The 14,531-nt window shown below is 49.2% G+C and overlaps 2 protein-coding genes across 9 annotated transcripts in view; both read left to right on the forward strand.

Annotated features, from left to right (window-relative positions):
* The window catches only part of FLT4 (fms related receptor tyrosine kinase 4), a 58,291-nt gene extending 50,616 nt beyond the window's left edge, over positions 1–7,675 (forward strand). Inside the window, exons 27-30 of one of the 6 annotated variants that reach the window (XM_065029792.1) lie at positions 665–804; positions 1,474–1,597; positions 2,366–2,451; positions 3,772–7,675. In XM_065029792.1, the coding sequence (XP_064885864.1) occupies positions 665–804; positions 1,474–1,597; positions 2,366–2,451; positions 3,772–3,991 (570 nt within the window). In that variant the 3' untranslated portion in view covers positions 3,992–7,675. The remainder of the gene's footprint in view (positions 1–664; positions 805–1,473; positions 1,598–2,365; positions 2,452–3,771) is intronic. The other 5 variants (XM_065029787.1, XM_065029789.1, XM_065029788.1 and 2 more) reach the window with 5 other exon arrangements.
* A 3,295-nt stretch (positions 7,676–10,970) lies between these two features.
* The window catches only part of RNF130 (ring finger protein 130), a 46,527-nt gene continuing 42,966 nt past the window's right edge, over positions 10,971–14,531 (forward strand). For 2 of the 3 annotated variants that reach the window (XM_065029801.1, XM_021288876.2), the window contains exon 1: positions 11,136–11,637. In XM_065029801.1, coding sequence (XP_064885873.1) covers positions 11,376–11,637 — 262 coding nt within the window. In that variant the 5' untranslated portion in view covers positions 11,136–11,375. Of the gene's footprint in view, positions 11,638–14,531 lie in introns of all 3 variants that reach the window. The other variant, XM_065029802.1, reaches the window with a different exon arrangement.

The raw sequence follows: 14,531 nt of genomic DNA on the forward strand, positions 1-14,531 counted from the left end.
TTTCCCAGAGCTACTGGTGAGCTCATTTCTGTGTTAGCCCTCTTGCTGGATCCTAATATAGCTCCACTCCTTGCAGGGTGGGTGCCCTCTCAGTCGTCATTCCAGTATTTCCATCCTAATCCCCAGACAATTATTTGAAATTTTTCAGCTGAGTCAAGGCCCTGGCACTCCTGACTCCCACACTCTCACATAATGAAAAACAGAACTTCACCAGGATTTCTGAAACTCTATTGCCAGATCTAAATGTCAGGGCCATGTGAACCAAACAACTGTTGCATTACAGCAGTCAGATATACAAATTTCTCTGAAATTATTACTAATCACTGCCATGCAGTAATTCACCAGGACTTTTAATTGCGATGAGCATGCAGGTCTGATTTTAACATTTCCTTGATGTTCCATTTCAGCTGACGATAGCTAAATGCTTACATACGAGTACTGTCTCATCCTGATGTCCCTGATTTTAACCTCTCAGCCCTGGATCTCAGCACAGGCATGACTAAGCCACAGTGATGTGACCCTGGAGCACAGTGCTCTGTCCATGTATTCTTGCAAATTATAGGTGCCAGAAATTTTCCTGCCCAGCTCTGACAGCTTCTGCTCATAGAGCACTTTCTTGTGGGAAAGCCCTCCTCGTAAGGCCACTCACTGTTCTTTCTACCAGGAAGGGAAGGATTACATCCCACTGAACGACTCTCACAGCTCAGAAGATGATGGTTTCTCCCAGGTGCCTTCCTCTGTCCAGCAAAACTCCGATGAAGAGGACTTTGACATGAGGATACGCTGTCACAGCCTAGCAGCAAGGTGAATCCCCTGGAAAGGGCAGAGAGAGCCCAGCAGGCAGCCAGCAGCCTGAGCTGTAAGGGCACCTGAGGGACACAAGGAGAACCCAATAGCAAGAGGGTGGAAAAATTCCAGGTGATCAGATATGATCCAAGCCTTTAGGCCATAGCATCTTGCTTATAAATACAAAATCACTTTCCTTTGTTGATGAGAAAGAGCCCTTGACATGTAAGCCTATGGCATTCCTTCTTCTGCCTCTAGCTATACTGCCCGAGCATCACATCCCACTAAAGGCATCATGACCCATCAGGTACATGAGGAAAGAAGGTGTCAGCTGCCCTTCTGCTATTGTGGAAGCTTAATTCCATCTGTTCCTAACTAACCCAAGCAATGAGGCCTCAGCTTCTCATCTCTGGGGAGTTGATGCCTTGGATCTATATGACATTACTCTGCTTATCCAGAGTGGGGAGGCAATCAGGGTCTGATTCAATCAGTCTGGGTGCTTCCCACTGCAGAAGTAATATGGGGTTATGAGTCCTAAAGTGACCCTACTTGCCTCCCAAAATCCACCATTTGGGTCATCTGCCTCTCTGTGTACTTTGGTTGCACAGAGAGGAGGCTGGGTTCAGGTCCTGTTTATTCAGGACATTGACCCTGTTGAATTTCCTGAATACAGTGTGCTTCTGTCAGCAGATACTACAACTGTGTCTCGTTCCCTGGGTGTTTGACGGGAGGAAATCAGATCAGGTGTCCATCCAGGATAAAGACATTTGAAGAATTTCCCATGACACATACAATGTACAAGACACACCCGGTGAGTAGCATCTGAATGGGGTTGAGCAAGGGGCAAAGAAACGTTCAGCTGTTTCCTGACACCTTTGCTGTTAAGATCATGGGAGGAAGATTGCTCCTATCTAATGTCAGTCTGTCTGTGTCATTTCTGTTCAGTCTGTCCAGTGCATTTCTCCACCTGGCACAGCATGTACCGCCTGAGTGTGAAATAGGGAGGTTAGATCTACACGCCAGGACTATAAAGGACCTCAGAGAAGAGCCTGCTCTTCACCCTTCTGAAATCTGTGAACATGGTCTGATTAACTATACTGAAATCCAGCCAGGACTAGATAAATCCAGAGTGTATTTCTGGAGCTCCCCTATCCTGACCCACACAGCAGTGTGCAGTAGGGATCCTCCTGGCCTCTCTGAACTGGGCTGGTCCTTATATCTTCTATAGTGGCAAAACTTAAGTCATACCGTTAGTCTCAGAGGAAAATCTTGTCTCTCACAGATTTGATGGTAACACATCTTCCAGGCAGGGAGTACTCTTTTTTTTTTTCACCAAAAGCGGCGCTGAACTGCGCACACAAATCCTGCCTTTGTGTGTACTGCCTTTAAGAAGGCAGCTAAGAAAATCACTTCCAGCAATTCCAGCAAGACCATGGAATATGCTGGTAAAGTGCCCTTACTCTTTGGTTTTTTCCCATCACAGATACATGTGATCTCATCTCCTAAATAATTCCTCTTCCCTTCCCACTCTGATAAGTCGACAGGGATGTTACTGATAACTCCTGTTGCTTCCTTCCAGGACAATCAGACAGACAGTGGGATGGTTCTGGCATCTGAGGAATTTGAGAGGATAGAAAACCGACACAGAAAAGAAGGTGGATTCAGGTACTCCTTAAGTCTAGCCACTCAGACCTCCCTGCTGCCAAACGCAGACCAGGAGGCAATTCTTCGTGTCTCCCTGTAGGATATAACTCTTGGGGCTCTCAGCAGCAGCAGCAGCCAGATAAGTCCATGTACACATTAACAAGAGGCAAAATGCAAAAAGAACAGACCTGACTGCTGCTTCCTAGAGTTTAAAAATATGAACTGTCCCCATTCAATGAGAATGTGTCTGTTAAGATAAGGCAGCACAATGGAGTGATGGTGTTATTAAGACTGTTTATGCTTAAGGACATTTTTCGGTGAAATGCATCAGGGCTTGTTCAAGCAGTGGCAGGTGGGAAAGATGGAAACTTATGTGGCTGCCACCTCCCTCACCCAACCCTGACCCATGTGGCACAGGGCCCCAGCGTGGCATTGCAGGGATGGTCCAGGCCTTAGGACTTCCCACATGCCAGTACTGAGCCTGGCAGCTTGAGCTGGCACTCTCAGGGCTGAGGATGTTATGGATGGTTATGTCCTTGCTCCAGACTTGGAGACTGGGCAAAAACTTGTCTGACTCATCTCTGCTTGGTGCTAGTGCAGGCTGGGACCTTGTCTCCAAGACAGTGTGTTGAGCGAACCATGTCAGGTCATTTGTAGACAAGACCAATCCCAAGCCTCTTCCTCACCTTCTCTGCCTCCCAGCATCAGATAAGACTGGTCATTGTGTTTTCCCTTAGCCATAGCCCTGTGGCCTCTCTGCTGTTGTATCAGACTGTCTCCTGCTTCTTGTCCTTGTCCTTTTTTCCCTACGGCATGTTTCTGTTGTCTCCTATGCCACGGGCTATCTGGCATCCCATCTTCTGAAAAACACTTCCCTTAAACCTCTCCTTGAATGTGTCCCTGCCCTCGCTTCTTGGCAGTCACCTGGTATTGGCAGGTGCTGAGATGTGGTTGCTGTTTCCTCCCACATCTTCTTCATCACCTTCTTTCATTTCCTATCAGTTTCTGTTACTCCTGCCAAATCTAGGAGCAATTGAGGCAATGTCTTGTCTCTCCCTGCTCACTGGGGCCCCAACCCTTCCCTGGGCTTCCCAAAGGTATCTAGAAGAGCAGAAATAACTCTGTCACCAAGTTATGTGCAGATTTTTTGCAAAACATACAGGCTGTGCTTAGGTTTAGAGCCAGGCCTGGTGGTGTGCTTTGAAATGGAGGTGTAGGTCCACTCCTGCCCCTGCCCTGTTCATTAGCAGATGATGTTTCCTGAAGCTGGGATCTCTCTAAGCAGGACAGAGGCTTTCCATGAGTGCTCAGATTGATCTTCTGTGTCTCTCCCCCTCACAGCAGTAAAGGGCCCAGCCGAACTGCAGAGCTGCCACGGGAACAGTCGGACCTGCGGGGCAGATGTCGGCCGTTGTACGGGTCCCAAGTCGGAGGGCAGACTTTTTACAACAGTGAATACGGGGAGCTGTCAGAACACTCTGAGGACGGCAGCTGTACCCCGCCTGGAGAGGGGGCCAGTCCCCCCACTCTCCATGCTTCCTTCTTTTCCGAGCAGTACTAATGGCATCAGGCCCCAGAGACACCTGCCGAGGCGTCACCTCTCACCAGGCAGGCACATCGCTCAGAGCTTCTTCAACCTACGGCCAATCCCAGCAGGGAACCTACCCCGAACACACCAATATCCTTGGAACCACAGCACGGTGGCCCAAGCAGCACCTCCAGCTGCAGCTTCTCCTTGCCGGGACTGGAGAGAGCACCTCACTGATTCCTCATGTTTCTTTTCTTCCTGTGGCTCAGAAAGATGCATTCTGCCAGCGCGTGGGTGCCTGCATTCAGCACTACAGCACCTTCTGCATAGCATCCAGCCTCCGCTCAGATCAGCTTCCCATTCAGAAAGCCCATTTCAGGTCAGATATAAATAGATCTGTCTTAGTCTCAAGTTTCTTCCTGGTGTGCAGCCTGAATGTTTTTTCCTTGGATTGCTTCCTCCTCCTCTCCTCATGATGTCAGCTGCTGAGCTGCAGAGCAGAATCAAAGGGAAGAAATCCCTAGTGGTATTAGCAGCAAGAGCAGGACGTTTTAAAGAGGTGTACAGAGAGATCTCAAGGGATCTTTGTAAATGTTCATGCACATTATTCATCCTGGATAGGTGCCAGCCTCTCCGCCTCCTCTGCAAGGAACACCCACACCCCTCTCATCTCTGCTGGGGGAAACCTGTCAATCTGCCTTTTCACCAGGATTATTTTAGCCATCTCAACACATCTAGTGCTGAGTAGATCATCAGATGATGGCTCGAGTCCTCCCAGTGAGATAAATAGCAACTCTTTTTGCAGGCCCTGTGCAAAACAGGGTTTTATTTGATCTATGCTGGCAGTAGGTTACTCACAGGTCTGCTGCTCTCACCTTCCTCTACTCCCAGAGCAGCGCTGAGATCATTTGTTGCTCAAGTGAGAAATTAAAGCATAGTTGTGTTAATTTCTGCTGGCTTCTAAACACAGAGTGAAAATGGGTTGTTTGCTGGGAGGAAAAGGATCAAAAAGGTTGGGAGTGAAATGTTTATTTTCAAGTTGCTGCAAGGGTTTTGGAAACAATGGAAGGAACAGAGCTCCCGCAATGAGGTGCCCTTGTGTGTTGGCATCACTGAGCACGTGGAGGGCAGCGCCTGGCCAGGGCTCGAGCCTCAGCTCTCCTGGATGGACAGTTTTGCACCGTGACCTTTCCCGTTGCCCTGGTTCCCTGGTTCTAATGAGGCACTCTGCCCAATCTGCTCCTCGCCAGTTTCTGTTGTAGAGCCACCAGCACAGTGCAATTACCTCTGGGGGACTACAAAACATTCATTTGCTGAGGAAACATCTCATCACTTCGGCCTTTTGTTTCTGAAAGATACCACGTGAATTCAGAGCTCTGGGGAACCTCCACAGCCCTTCTCTACAGATTTCTGTGCTGCTGCCTCACCACTTCCCACCTACTTCTTTCTATCCTGCTCACAATCTGAGAGCTCAGCCCCAGAGTGTGGTCACGTCACCGCCGGAGGCGTCTGGGTGAAGAAGCTTGTCTGAACAGCTTGGCATCTCCTCTTCTCCCACACGCCTGTGGCTGGCAGAGCTCCTTGCACCAGGGCTTCTCAGTTGCAGGCCACACCTCTACACACAGCGCCAAGGGTTTGCTTTGGACTTTAAAAATTGTGTTTCCTGTCAGACATACTGCTTTCCTAAACTGTATTTCATTTCCGGCAGAGATTTTTATGCGTTTCCTGACGTGAGCCTGTGAGTCCTTACCGATGACTTTCCCAAGTCTTAATTATAGTTCTCCACACAAGTGTAATGGGGAGATTTATTTAGCACATGGGAAAAACATGCCCGTCATTCAGATTCTCTAAGCCTGTGCAGAGCACTCAATGCTCCCCTTCCTTTTCGTGTCAGCAGGATGATATGGCTGTGATTTCCATGGCAAGAAGAGGCACAAAACTGGACCAGCTTGAGCCAAAATGGCTCAGGATGTGAAATTGGAGACTGCATGTGACAACGAATTCCCTGACTTCTACTGGTGTCCCCTGAAGTTGCCAGGAGCTTAAGCATCTTTAAGTAATTGTTATGACTCAGTAAGAATCCTCTGGCAGGAGATGCTGGAGAGCCAGGCCAAGGGAGCAGGACAGCCAACGGGCTGTAGGACAGACCATATTCTCCTGCCCTCATCTTGCCCTGGTTTTTGAACTGGTGGTTCCCTTGACAGAAGGAAGGTTGTGTGTGCCTCATGTTGCTGAGGGTCTCCACCGGCATTCATGTGGGTGGAAGGTAGCAGAGGGCTGAGCTAAATTCAGGCTGTTTGCTGGGTGATGTGCACCCATAGGACCTAGGCTCTCCTGTTTGCAGCGCTTCAAAAAGAGTCCTCTGCCTGGAAACACAGGCCCATCTGAGAGCAAGCTCAACAACGAGGCCTATAAATAAATTGTTGAAAAACAGAATTCCAAGGTCCATATGTGAGGGATAGAAACGCATTAGAAAGCCCGACACTTGCAGCACACTGGCCAGATTCCCCAGCAGAAAGGGGACAGAGGCATCTGAGCACCCTGGCTGGCTGTCAGCACTCTCGACCTGCCAGGACAGCTGCGCTTTGTCTCCAGGTTCAGCTGTAAACTGCTCACAAATATCCCTGTGGAGCTGGGTTACTTCATTAGAGCCATTGTTAACAATCCCCTGTTTCACTCTGGGGAAAGCACTGGTGTGACGTCTGCTTTTTGAACATTCAAATAATTCGACTCGACAGAAGTTTATTTTCTCTCTTTTGCACCATCTTGGTGGGGAGAGGTGGAATCAGGTCCTGTTGTATCTGCGTCAACAGCACTGCACCAACATGACAGCAGCAAATGCTGGTTCCTCTTCAGACACTCCTACTGAAGAACAATTATAGTGCGGGATATTGAATAGCTGTTCAGACAATTGTACTTTCACTCTCTTAAAAGTATACTAAAATTAGAGTGTACAAACCTGATACCCTTCTGCACACTCTTGCATTATTTCTGTCATTTTTTTATACTCTCCAGATAAGTGTGAGCATGAAATGAAGCTGGTCTGGTTTGGTTTGAGGGTGTGAAGCAATAGTGCTGTCTGTCTTTCCACAGTGACAAGGGAGCATTTCAACTTTTAAAACCCAGGGTTTGATGTGCCTGCTCTGTTCATAGTGTTTTCTTTTGTTCGGGCTTTTTATTGGAACTCAACACTGAAGCTAAGCTATTTATCATCATCCTCCTTTAAAATGACTGTTCCCAGTCTATGCACAGTCTCATTTTTCCTTACAAAGTGTTGGTGTTCAGAGGACATTCCTCCCTCATGAAACAAAGCATTGGGTCCCCTACTTGCAAATACATGTGCATCTCTGGAAAAAAAAATGTGTATCAAGTAACACTTCATTTATATTGCAATATTTTAACCTGGTACCTGTTGTTGCTACAGCAGCATTCAATGTTTCAGTGGTTTTAGGTTACAACATGGGTTATGCGCGAGTACAAAAGTGTGGTCTGTGTGTGTTTTGTGGGTGAGTGTTTGGGTGTTTGCATGTGTGAGTTTTCCTACCAGAGAGCGTATGTGAGTGTTTATAACTCACGTTGAGTCTTGTCTCTGGAAGTTCACGGTTATATATCAAACCAGCTTTCTTTCCTCTCCTCCTATAGTACTTGTTATACTTTTGTCATTAAGGGTTTCGTTGTAATATCTAAATGTGGAAATGAATAAAGTTGTAACTGGCATCTGCTCCCTGGTTCCTGGAGGCCGCGGGCACCGCTCCACCCGGCACCCCGGCAGCCCCACTCTGGCCCAGGCAATCAATTGGGTTTATTATTTTTACATTTGTGTCCCTTTTCCCCGCATCCTCCAGGAAATAGCTGGCTTTTGTGGTATTTCCAGCCAGGATGAATCTCGGTCTTTCCTCATGAAGAAGCCGGATACACTTTGGTTGAGCTCGCTGACAGAAGCCCTGCGCCCAGGCCTTTGCCCCGCGGCCATCTCCCTCAGCCCCGTGTCCCTTCCTCACCGCCTCGGCGCCGGGGTCTGGCTCCGCGGCCTCTCTTTGCCCTCCTTCCCCTCCCAGCGAGACCCAGGGCGGCGGAGCCCTCCGGACACCCCGTCTCCTCGGCGCACGGAGCCCGCTCGGCGCTGCCGCCCTGACGAGCCCGCGCCGGGCGGAGGTGCCGGCGGCGTCCTGCAGGTGGCGCCCTCAGCCCGGCGGGCAGAGCCCGGAGGGAAGATGGCGGCGGGGCCGTGCGGGGATGTGGAACCTGACGGGAAAGCCGAGGGCGGGTGTGAGTCACGGGCGGGATCGGGGCTGAAGGAAGTGTTCCGTGCCCAGGGAGTAAATCCACATATCACAGTATCACAGTATGTTTGGGATTGGAAAGGACCTCAAAAGATCATCCAGTCCAATCCCCCTGCTGGAGCAGGAACGCCTAGGGGAGGTCGCACAGGAACATGTCCAGGCGGGTTTTGAATGTCTCCAGAGAAGGAGACTCAACAATCTCCCTGGGCAGCCTGTTCCAGTGTCTGTCACCCTCACTGAGAAGAAGTTTTTTCTCAAAAAGACCAGCAGCAGGTAGTAGTCTGTCGGGTGCACCAATTTGGGGAGCTCTCTAGCAATATCCTTGATCCGGGCTCCGGGTAGACTACAAACTTCCCTAAGATGAGGGTCAGCTCTGCATATTGGGCCCTCTGTTCCTTTCAGAAGGGAATTTCCTATTACAATCACCCTTCAATATGGATTTATGGCCGTTCCTCAAGAAGAAAAGTCATCAGGAGCCAAAGTGAAACCTGAGCCACGGCTCCCTCCCCAGCCCTGTGGTGACTTGGAAAGACCTCAGTGCCATTTGTCCACCAGAAAAATGTCCCCTGAGGAATAGCCATTGGTTGCCCTATGCATGGTGGGGAGACATGGAGACATCCCCTCAGCTCCAGCCTCTTCATCCAGCCCCACCAGCAGAGGGAAGTGGCACAAAGGAGGCAGTTCTTGTGACGTGTAGTTTTTGTGACATGGCTCCTGTGGTGCATTTTCAAGGCATAGTTTTTAGGAAGGCAGGAGAGGAGCAGCCTGGCACAGAGCAACCTCCCGGCTCCTGCTGCGTGGGGAGGGATGTGGACAGGACCAAGCAGGCAGCCCCTGCGCGTGGATTTGAGCAGAAACGCAGCCCACAGGAAACCGGATAGGGTGAAACATGAAGCCACCTTCTTGTGGTAAGAAAAGGGAACTGGGAAGTCACTGGCTGGGCCCTTTGTCTTGTTTTGCTTCTAACACAGCAAGTGAATGTTGTCTGAGTGCTTTCCAAAAGTGCTTTGAGATCCTTCCCTGAAGGTCAGCGCAGTAATAGCAATGAATCCTTCAGGCTCTAGGACTCCTTGGCCCCTTCGGAGGACATTTCAGCAACGAAGCACAGGACTTTGCATCAAAACGGTGTCTGCACTACGAGAACGGCGCCAAAATGTGTCCTGCACGGTGCAGTATCAGCGTGTTTGCCACGAGTCGCGCCCTCCGGGTGGGGTGAAAGTTCAGGTGAAATGTTGAGAAGCCACTAATGGCACGTGGTTCCTCACCCAGCATTTATCAAGAAGAGCAAAATTTAATATTAATTTTTTTAAAGCGGAAGTAGAACGTTCAGCTGCTGCTTCAGAAAGGTTTCTTGTGCTGTATTTCTGTTTCTATAGAGGTTTTACTAAACAGCTTCTTGTTACAGAGCCACAAGCGACATGGCATCAGCAGAGCCCACAGGTCCATCCTGCTCCCAGGTTTGCAAGCCTGCTGCTTTCCTTGGGCACACGTGGGTCTCTGCAAGGGCAGGGTTAGACCCACCATGTGCATCTCAAGGAAACAGACTGAGCTTTGGTGATGTTATCTTGCCTGTATATGCGACCAGGTGCATCACAAATGGGCAAACTACAGAACCTTCCAAAAAAAGAACAGTTTAATAAGATGCTTTAGGTTAAACACCAGGCTTATGGGAGGGCCTTCCCAAGCAGCTGGGGAAGTCACCAAGGAGACCGCCTCTCAGAAGAACAGCAGCACAGCTATTTGTTCAGAAATTTAGAAAATATCCTAACTCACATCCCTGCAGTACTTGGTTTCTTTGCCATAAATGATTTTCAGATAGATTGCCTTTCAAAATCCGAGGTGGCCCTTAATTTATTACACCTTTAAGAAGCCAAAATCCTTAAAACTATGTTGTTAGAGTTATTAATCTAAGTCCTGTTTTGCAATATTTCATGGGATTAATATTTATTAACAACATTTGAGTGCTTGTAAAATTTCCCAATTTAGCATGCCAGGAGTGAGTAACCCCAAACTAGGTAGGAGTGACCAAATCCTGACCCAGAGGCCGTGCTGTTCCTGCCCCAAGAGCCCTCTCAGCACTAACTGCGCACATGGAGCACACCCCACCTCTTCGCGCACATCCAGCCCCTTTCCCCGTTTTCAGACACACTTTTACAGCATCTCTCGTCTCTTTTTGATGGTCATTGCTCCTGATCTGGAGATTCCAGATACTGACGAGCCGCGTGTGTCGCTACACCGCGCTCCTTGAAGAACCGCGGGTCGCCAGAGCCAAGTGTCCCTTGCAACCCCGCACCCCCGCCATGGCCGCCTTCCTGACGTCACCGCACCCGCGGTGACGTCATACATCAGGACTCCGCCCCTCCCCATTGTGGGCGTGGCTCTCGCCCCTCCGGCCCCGCCTCTCGCCCTCGTGGCGCTGGGCGGGGCGGGGCGCGCCTGCGCAGTGCGGGCAGCGCCGGGCTGCAGTCGAGGCGCCGGGCGCGGAGCCGGCGGTGAGCGGCGTGGCTGCGGGAAGGCGTGGGGGCCTCGGGACGAGCCGAGCCGAGCATGGAGCGGCGATCACCGGCTGCGGCCGCTGGCCTGGGCAGCGGGATGCGCTGCCCGCCGCACTAAGGCAGCGGCGAACCCCGAGAAGCCAGGCGGCGCGGCGAGCCCCGCGACCGTGTGTGAGCGCGACTGAGGCGGCAGCGGCGGCTCCTCCCGGCGGCCTCCTCGGTGTCGGCGCGGGGCTGTGCGGGGAGGGGGCCGCGGCGCCGCCCCCACCTCCTCCCCTCCGCTCGGCCGGCCCGGGCAGAGGCGGGCGGCCGGGGCTCCCCCGCGGCGGCAGGCGGGCGGCATGAGCGCGGCGCCCTGAGGGGCCGGCGGAGTGGGGCTCGCCCCGAGCGGCTTCTCCCCGGGGCCGCGGCTGGCGGATCGGACTCGGCTGGGACCTGCCATGCCTGCCCTGGCTCCTCCCATGGCATGAGCCCGTGCTCTCCTCCCCCCTCCGCCTGCTTTTGGTCTTTCTGTGCTCCCGGGCTGTCAGATGGGATAAAACACCCGCGGGCGTGCGGGACTTGGTGCTGCAGCGAGCGAGCGTGGGGAGCAGCGGAGGAGGCGACCGGTGAGGGCCGGCGGCTCGCCCGGAGGCGAAGATGAGCTGGTGGTGGGCTGGCCGGTACCGGAACGGCGGCTCCTCCGTCCTGCTGCTGCTGCTGCTCTGGCACTGCCGGCTCCGGCCGGCCGGCGCCGACAACGCCAGCCAGGCGTACTACACCGCGCTGATCAACGTGACGGTGCTGAGCCCCGAGCGAGGCGGCCCCACGCTGCTGAGGATCGACCGCGGCCGCTACGGGCAGGATTCCCCCAAGGTGGAGGTCAAGGGCCTGCTGGTGACTCCCGTGCCCATCAACGGAGGTAACGCGCCCTTCGCGGCCGTCGGGTGGGTTTTGGCCTTTGTCTGAGCTCTGCAGACTTTTTCCTAGAGAGTTCTGACAAAAGAAGAGGGAGGACCTGCCCAGGGGAAAATAATAGTAAGGAAAAAAAATCCGTGATCCGAGAGTGCTGGTCTTCGTAACAGCTCTGCAAAGCATAATGTGTTTTCCTGCACGGATCCGTGTAGGTTAGTCATACTGAGGGATGAGGTTGTTATTTCTAAACTAATTACGGGGGGTCGGTAGCGATGGTTAATAGTATTTGGCTACAGTGATTCCATGGATCTCAGAACAGCTGCACAGCTGTCTCACTGTGATAGATGCACATCTGGATGGCTTTTGCAGCTGCATGAAGTCGTGATCGTTCAGTGTGCCTTTCTTAAAGATGCTGTTTAAGCTGTCCATCGAGACTGAAAGGACTATCAAGCTGTTACATTCATGGCCAGTCCAAAATTCGGTTGTTTGCAGTACTGAACACTGTGTAGTCCTTCCAAATAAGTGTTTATTTTTAAGTGAAGCTGCTGTCTATTGATTGTTTCCTGAGAAATGCTGGGTTTTATAGAGAACACTAATTTAAACAAGTGAGAGTATTATCTTGAGTTTTGCCGGAAGTAAAGCCAATCACTTCAGCCATAATGAAGTGGGTTAAGTAGCATCTTATTTGGAAAACCCTTCTTGACATTATATAAACTGCCGCCTTTAAGAAATGAACCACTTGATGGATCACAGTGGTCCCAACCCGTCTCCTGGACAGTAAACCTGTGAATAATGCATTAAGTGAAACGATGTAGTCAGTTAAAACTAGACTCGGAGTGGTCAATATTAGGAGTTTTCAAAAATAACTGATAATGCAGAACTACTGTTATTACTAAAAGCTTTTGAGAATTTACCAAGTCTTAAGATTAAGAAAATACTTCAATGCGTCTTCAGAACAAAATGCACCCTGCTAGGTAGCCTGCTGTAAGCTTCTAGGATGTGTGAAGCCAGCTGTGCATCAGCAGATGCTTGCCAGTCTCATTGAACCTTGATTTCATTAGCTTTGTGAAGTATTAACTAGAATATATTAATATAGCATATTTTGGGTTGAAGGGTGAGGAAGCAGAAATCTTTGACCACATCTACTGTAAAATGTTTCTAATTTGTACTTCAAATCCTACCTGCCTTATGCTCTCAGAGGCAGCTGTTGTCAAATATGCTCAGTTTTTCCTTCTTGTGCTTCCTGGTGTTCCTCACTTAAACACACACACCCCAACCTCCGGATGAAATCAACGGTGAGGCACATGAACACTGTTACTGCAAGTGGTATTTTTAAGGTTTTAAAACACACTGTCTTTTAGTATATATATAAGGTATCAAAATGCTGGTTTTGTTTAGTAGCTTCATTATTTGTCGAGAAAAGAAGATATTAACTACTTTTTAACCTGCCGCTATAACATTTTCTGCTTTCTTTTGGTATGATCTTCATTGAAGTGTAATTAAAATGTTGAGGGAGTCTGACAGCGTTTTCAGTGGAAGCTGATAATGAGAAAAGAGCTAAATAAAATTCTGAGCAGTGCATAAACAGCATTTTTATACCTTACTGCTAAGTATTGTATCATGAATAACTTCAGTGAGAAAGCCCATCAGGAAACACGAAATTGCAGACCTTAATTTCTGCAGTTTTGACATGGTGCAGTCACTGAAACTTTGAAGAGATTGAGTTTTGTCCTTCTGTTCCTCAACAGCCCGTTAAAGCAGCAGTTGTCTTCCTTTGAAGGTCTTCTGAATTTTCTATGTAGGTTGCTATATAGTATACATTTTATTTTAATTTTGCCAGGACACACTTCATATGGCTTAAAAATATTTCATGTAGTAGGGAAGATTGGAATATTTAAGATTTTCTGGAACGCTTATGTTCATAGTCTTTGCTATTTTTTATCTAGATTTGACGAAAGATGATGCTGTTTTGCTGGAAGTAATTGCTCTAATGTCTTCTTATCCGCCTGTTAATATTGCTCTAGGACTTGTTTGCAAGATATTTTTTTCCAAAAGCTCTTGACACGAGTAGCTGGCACTGGCCTCTGCTGTTGGAGCAGTAAATGCTCTACCCCGGTTCTCATGTATCCTGAGAAGAAAAGAACTCTACAGCTGTTAGCAACTATGTCTGAAAATACCTTTAATCCGAAATTGCTTTGATGTCAAACTTTTGCCCATTCTTGGGCTATCCATTGAAATTTCCATCAACGTGAGTAGGCTGGGGCATCCGTGTTTTAGAGCTGAAATGTCCTTAGTGTCACACTATGCTGCATTAAGATCCTTTATACATTACCTGGAGGAAAATAAATGAATTCGCTAATTCAAGATTTAGGACCAATGATCTGCTGCTGAACATACACAATTTGTAATAGCACAGCCTGTGATTTTAAGTGTTGTGCTCTGCAGTGTTTGTTTTTTTTAACTTGTGTTCTTGAATATGCCAAATATTTTATGTATTTTCTGAAGCTGACAGTCCCGTGTGATTACCCATCCTTTAAATGTCAGCGAAGAATGATATATTGAATAACTTCTGTTTCTTTAGCAGAATTTCTTCAATCAAATTCAACCTTGTTATGTTAACACATGTATTAAAACTTGCCCTGTTCTTTTTCTAGACCCATATGAAGCTAATACTGGCTTTCAAAAGCGATGTTCCCCTGGAACTGATACAGCGGTAATTGCATGACTGCTTGTGAGTGTGCCTTGGGGAAGTGCAGCTCCAACAGCTGCCGCTCACAGTCAGGTGCTGGGTGTAAATACAGCACCTGTGTACGGAGAACTTTCCAAGCGCATTAAATGCACAGTACCAGCGGAGTTTCTCCATTGTCTCTCTTCCATTCTTCCACTTCTAGCTCCTTTTCT

This window comes from Columba livia, chromosome 14 (assembly GCF_036013475.1).
Source record: "Columba livia isolate bColLiv1 breed racing homer chromosome 14, bColLiv1.pat.W.v2, whole genome shotgun sequence".
In the NCBI taxonomy this organism is placed as follows: Eukaryota; Metazoa; Chordata; class Aves; order Columbiformes; family Columbidae; genus Columba; species Columba livia.